The 6,401-nt window shown below is 37.2% G+C and overlaps 1 protein-coding gene across 4 annotated transcripts; it reads right to left on the bottom strand.

Moving 5' to 3' along the window:
• Positions 1-561: 561 nt before the first annotated feature.
• On the bottom strand, positions 562-6,399 carry LOC111695632 (uncharacterized). Of its 4 annotated transcripts, none has more exons than XR_002763916.1 (7): positions 6,271-6,399; positions 5,529-6,100; positions 4,659-5,114; positions 2,765-4,582; positions 1,801-2,429; positions 949-1,128; positions 562-713 (listed from the first exon to the last, which is right to left on the bottom strand). XR_002763916.1 is itself a non-coding variant. In XM_023465016.1 (6 exons), exons 1-6 carry the CDS (start codon positions 6,393-6,395, stop codon positions 1,006-1,008), a joined length of 3,723 nt encoding a protein of 1,240 aa, XP_023320784.1. In that variant the 5' UTR covers positions 6,396-6,399; the 3' UTR covers positions 562-1,005. The 4 variants fall into 4 exon arrangements, 1 of the variants encoding a protein (XP_023320784.1); XR_002763915.1 differs by having other exon boundaries at positions 562-683; XR_002763917.1 differs by having other exon boundaries at positions 562-683; positions 955-1,128.
• Positions 6,400-6,401: the final 2 nt, after the last annotated feature.

Genomic DNA, 6,401 nt, shown 5'->3' with positions numbered 1-6,401 from the left:
ACAAATATTTGAAATTTTGATTTTTCATAAACCTTCCCTGGGGTCCCTAGATGTCACACAAAAAATTTGGGCCCGATCGGTTCAGCCTTTTTGACGTTTATTGGATACAAACAAACAGACAGACAGACAGACAGACAGACAGACAGACAAGCCAAATTTATATATAGATAATGAAGACCGACTTTCGATTTCAAATTTAATTTATAATAAGCTTTTAAACAGCAAGGATACACAACCATGGAAACAAAGAGAAGCTTTCATTTAAAAAAAGCTTCTTTTTAATACTTTCAAAGAAAACCAGAAAAGCTTGTTAACAATTAACACTTTTAAAAAGTCGTCTTCACTATATATATATTGATTTAATCGCATACGACCGTATTATTTTAAAAACTGCATTCAATCTTCAAGTAGCGGCATTAAAAATGATGTCGTCATTACAGTCCCGTACTTTATGGATAACCCTATTAATAGATATGTTGATCTTGTGCAACAGCATTTATGTTGATGTATGAATATAATGTATCTAATAATTATGCTTTAGCAGTTTAAAGTTAACAAAAATGGAAGAATAATATTAAAATATAATTTCTGTTCATAAATTACATATTTAAATGGTACAATGGAACGTTATAGTTTGACAAATAATACATACAAGTTGATTAGAAGTTGATTAGGTGACCATGCTAGAGATATATATTCACTGTTTGATAATTCTACGGTGTGTGCTTTACTTTTAATAGAGTACATGCGGAGATTTTCCGGAAAACATATTATTTATTAAATTTGGATTTATAAATCATTTTTGATTCTCTATGTAATTGGAGTTAATATTGCATCAAAAAAACTTATAATCAGAATTTTTATTAAGTTACTCGTTAAACATTACTTTTTTTGGGGGAAAATTATTTCCAAGATGGAAGAGGAACGATTATTTAAGAAAATATATACCCCTGCATTTTCATAAAAACAAACGATGACTGTTATATTAAAAAAATCTCCAGGTTTCTATGCTTCTCTCGTTCCTTCTCTCCTAACCCAATCTCTAGCTGAAGAGAACTCGAGAAGGTTTTGTTTCATGATCCTGAGACGAGCTAAACCACTCTTATGAGGTTTAGAGTTCTTTTTACCCTGAGAAAGAAAACATCATCGAATCATTTATTCAAAAAAGAAATACTGGCGAAAAATAAAATAATTGGGAGTTTAAAATAATGAGATTTCTTCTCAAAACTTAATTTGGACATTTCTCTTCAAATTTAGGGACTAGGAATCCAACTAAAATTTAGGGACAATGAATCCAACTCAAATTTAGGAACTAGGAATCCAACTCAAATTTAGGGACTAGGAATCCAACTCAAATTTAGGGTCTATGAATCCAACTCAAATTTAGAAACTAGGAATCCAACTCAAATTTAGGGACTAGGAATCCAACTCAAATTTAGGGACTAGGAATCCAACTCAAATTTAGGAACTAGGAATCCAACTCAAATTTAGGGACTAGGAATCCAACTCAAATTTAACTAGGAATCCAACTCAAATTTAGAGACTAGGAATCCAACTCAAATTTAGGGACTAGGAATCCAACTCAAATCCCAAAACAAAAGTCACAAGAAGAAGGGAAAATGTCTTGTCTGGGACCAAATTTAATAAATGTGAGCTAGATCTTTGAACTACCTACTACCGGTTCTCAAAGATTTATTTGAATCGGTGATTTACGATTTAAACCGGGAATAGGTAGTTTAGCGAACTTTCCAATTCATAAAATTCGGCCTCTGTTCATAGCAATCATGAAAACCGGTTTACCTTGTAATAGACTTCAGTTATCATCTTCTCCAGGATATAATGGAGCCAGAATATATTTGTTTTTGGATTAAATTCTTCCCAGTTATTTCTGTTCTCCGTTCTCATCTTCCGGTAGATATCAAACTGATAATCCCCGCCTCGGTCCTGACCTATGGCGGAGAAAAGAGTTGGATCCGTTGCCAAATTGTTAAAAATTGTACATTTATCTTCCTCGCTGGTGAGCCTAGAGAGAGAGAAGTCTATAATCGTAGTTTCCACTCCTCCTGTTTCCACCGTATACTGATCACCATCCAGAAAAAATGTCACAGTTTTGTTTCCACTTTCTTTAATAAGAATATTCCCCCAATGAAGATCTCTGTGCTCGAAGTTGAGCGCCTCCTCTGCTACTGCCAATGTGTGAACAACTTGAACCCATGCGGAGAGAGCTTGTGTCGCGTTTTTGAACTCATATTTCTCCAGGTCACGTCCTCCGTTGTTAAACTCCAGGCTCACGTATAGCTGATCTACAGGTAGGTAGTCAGGACGGATGTTCTCCGAGGTTTTCTCTGCGTCAAAATCATCCCATAGTTGGAGCAACTTTGGTGGATACTCACCCTTAAATACAATACAGTTCCGAACCTCAACAAAACCTAGAACAAGAAATTTAAATAGAAACTGTATTACAGGGTTACCCACAAAGGATAAAACTATATAGACGACAGAAACTTATAAAATATGACTATTACATGGTTAAATTAAGTCTTCTGCCTTAAATATTGTATTTAATGGCCTATTCAGCATATTTATTGACATAGCAACGCAAGAAAACAGTTAACAGTTGCAGAGAATCCTAAACAGTATAAATTCTATGAAATCTTTACCTTTGTGGATCACCATGTACAATGTGTATAATATTAGAAATACATGTTAAACCCCAAGAAAATGAGTATGCTACTAAAACATTTTTTTTTGGCCTTTTTTATACCTGAAGTTTTGTTTAGTTTGCCGAAACGAAGATTGGATAAAGAAGTTGAAATTACAACCTCTGACATCATATCCGATAAACTGGTTTGCTCCTCGTCATTCACCTTCACAGTTCCACCGATAGGAACAACCTTGAGAACAGGATTCTCACCGGAGCTGGCTCCGATTAGATAAACTTCACCAAAAGCTCCTTCTCCAACCTTCTTGGAAGCTGCCATACAATCTTCACCGTATACATCTCCAAACTCAACAACGTTTATCTTTGAACACTTGCTCAACAGCTTCTCTATATCCGTTAGGTCAGGTTTAAGGAGAACTGAGCTGTCGGGTAGCTCTGACTTATCTTTATCCTTGGATTCGTCATGAACAATATAAAAACTAGATCGAACCTTTCTAGATGAAAGTATTGTATTATAGTCCGACATAGTTTCTCCAGTATCCTCGTCCTCATCTTCCTCTAATAAGGTTTGCGGTGCTGTGGATTTACGAATCTGAAGTATGGTTGATCTACTAGTAGACCGCTTAGATTTCCTTCCCCCTGTTGGAATTGCTGGGATAGTGAAGTCTGTTTTAGTAGGTTCAAGATTAGTATGAAGCGCAGAATAATTAAAAGAAGTCATGGTTGTACGTCTAGACTGAGATAGATTTAATCCTCGTGATATGTTGGTTGACAGAGATCGTCGCCAATTCTTTCCAGGTTTTACAACAAACTCCTCCGTATCAGATAAATGGTATGTAGGGTTGGATAGAATACTTCTTTCCTGGGTGTTAAAACTATCCTTTTGAAAGGTAAATTCTCCCTGCGGTTCCTGTTTAACCTCGGGTTCAACGTCTTCGACAGAGATAGTTTCTTTCTCAGAGGATCGTTCTGGAGTAGCATTGCTTCCTGGATCTGTATGGATAGATGTATGCCAGTCTTCAGTTTCTAGATTAAGTTTAGAAGCGTGGTTCTCCAAGAAGCTGTAAGACATGTCTGAGATTTTACACTCCTCTACACAATACGGACACAACCATTCAGGATTTAATCTCTCAATCTCGTCAAGATCTTCTTCAGTAAATCCTACACAATCAGCATGTAAATATAATCCACATCTATCGCACATAATTAGGGTTTTATCTCCTCTCTCATCTTCTCCACACACGCACCCCATTGCATCCCTGTAATCAAAGCTCTGCTCAGGTTCGACCTGCTGAGAATTTTCAAACCCGACTGATGTATCAGAGGATGCCAGAGAAAATTTACTTCCGGATCTAGTCATTAAGATATTTGAGCCCGATTTGGAAACTTCTTGTTGAGATTTTGTGTCTGAAAAGTTAGAGTTTTGACTCCTGGTCGAAACTCCTGTTCTACATTCTGTCTCAGAGGACTGAGAATGGTTACCTCCATCAAAAACATCTTCAGTTGATTGATCTTCAACTGGATTTCTGTTTTCAGAAACTTCTTGTTTAGATTTCGTGTCGGAAAAGTTTGAGTTTCGACTTCTAGTCGAAACTCCTGTTCTACATTCTGTCTGAGAGGACTGAGAATGGTTACTTCCATCAAAAACGTCTTCATTTGATTGATCTTTAACTGGATTTAAGTTTTCAGAAACTTCTTGTTTAGATTTAGTGTCGGAAAAGTTTGAGTTTTGACTCCTAGTCGACATTCCTGTTCTAGACCCGGTCTGAGAGGACTGTGAGTAGTTGCTGATAGAAACTGATTGATCCTCCAATTGATTTCGGGTTGATCTGGTGCTCACAGATTTTAAACCTAATCTTGAAGATTCTGTTTTATTGAAGGAGGAAGGACGAATTATCTTTTTCTCACAAGACGCAGGACCTTTAAGGTAAAGAATAAATAATTAGTAAAGAATTCCAAAAGAATTATAAATATTGTTTTTTTATATAACATATACCTGTATCTGAATTTAGACTCATCTCATTAAGTTCTGAGAGCATATTTACAGATTTCATTGTAACCTTCCATTTGAAGTGTCCCATCATACTTAGAGCAGGTCCTGCAAACTTTTTCCGTCCTCTCTCCATGGTAACCATTTTGTCTGGGGTAGCAGAGATAATTTCGTTAGAAGATAAGATCTTTGCTCTGGGAGCTGGGACTACTGCAAGCTTACCCGGAGAGGACTCGGAGACAGAAATAAAAACATCTTCACCAGAAGAAGATTTATTAGTCTTTGCATCTTCATCTTTGTCCAACGTTTTGCTTTTTCCAGAGATAGTATCAGGGCTTTCCAGAAATATAATTTCAATGCTTTTCTCTGGGTTTGGGTCGGAGGGACTGAGCGAAATATCCTGTGGCCCGACAGATCCCACGAGTGGAGTAGAAGTAACACATAAAATGGTTTTTTGTGGTCCTGAAACATGATAACTACTAATTTGTAGTGTTAAGTACTTTCCCTACGGCATTTTTCCAAAGGACAATTTGAATTTCCCAAGCGGAAACTTGCCAATGGTAAATGTAAAGTTAGGTTAGGCCTTTTGAGACGCTTCAGGCTGCACAGGGGGCCCAGCGCTGCGGCTAGAACACACCAAGGAACTTCCAGCTAGGGAATTTGTCACTTGGGAAAATACCCATGGGAAGTTGCCGACTTTGGAAAATGCCTTTGGGAAAGTACGTAACATCTTTGTATTTAAATGCATTTAGGTATTCAGAAGATAAGCATAAGATAAACAAACTCTTACATATCCATTGTTGTTCATTTGGACTAAGATGATCTTAGAGACTATATAAGATTATGAGCTCTTGGATTTTTATGAACTAAACCAACCTGGAGTCTGGAAGAAGAGATCAGGAGAACTTATAGTCTGTGGGGTTCTGGCTCGGATACTACTTTTAGAAGCACTTGGAAAAACCAAATTATTTGGCGATGTTTTATTGCTGACTTGAGGAGAGAATACTGAATCCGATGTTTGGGTGTTAATGGAAGGACTATTTAGGTTCTGTAGAGAGGAAATATTTGTGGAGAACTTAAGACCTCGGAGAAGTGTGGCAGAATGCGGTGGAGTTAGAATTCTGTTTTCCTTCTCCGTCTTCTCTTTTAGTTCCTGTTTTTTAGTCTTACCGGATTTGTAACTCCGGGTCGGTTTCTTCTTTTGAACCAGGACTGGTTCATCTGAGAAAGATTGGAACAAACCAAATCCGTTCTCTGAGTGGTTTGATTGAGCTGTAGTGTTTGCTGAAGAGAAGGAGAGAGGATCCCGTCCTGGCGCTTTGATCTTCTCTGTGTTCATATTCTGGAACAACTGATCGAACGGATCATCTTCCATTCCAGGGTTGAATACTGGAGATACTATCTGGCTTGAGGGCAGCAGAGGTGGACGCTTTCTTCTATTTTTCAACCTGAAAAGGTATATTTCTATATTTCCCTTTTCAGAACATTAGAAAACCAATTTCAAAAATGAACTTCTGTAGAGCTATTGAAATCTTTATCTATTTTCAAAAAAGACTAAATTCGGGAAAAATTCTGAAAAATAGAGTCATCCTTATATCCTTATATCCTTATAACCTACCGAACAGGTTCTTCTTCTTCGTCAGAGTCATCAATCTGAGTACTTGGTCTCCAACCTAACCCATCTCCTCCTACATTTGTTCTACTCTTCCCAGATCCAGAAGAAGGGAGATAGGTTCGAGGCATATTTAG

The sequence above is a fragment of the Eurytemora carolleeae genome, unplaced genomic scaffold (assembly GCF_000591075.1).
Source record: "Eurytemora carolleeae unplaced genomic scaffold, Eaff_2.0 scaffold224, whole genome shotgun sequence".
In the NCBI taxonomy this organism is placed as follows: Eukaryota; Metazoa; Arthropoda; class Copepoda; order Calanoida; family Temoridae; genus Eurytemora; species Eurytemora carolleeae.
This window is presented reverse-complemented; position numbering and strand designations above follow the sequence as displayed.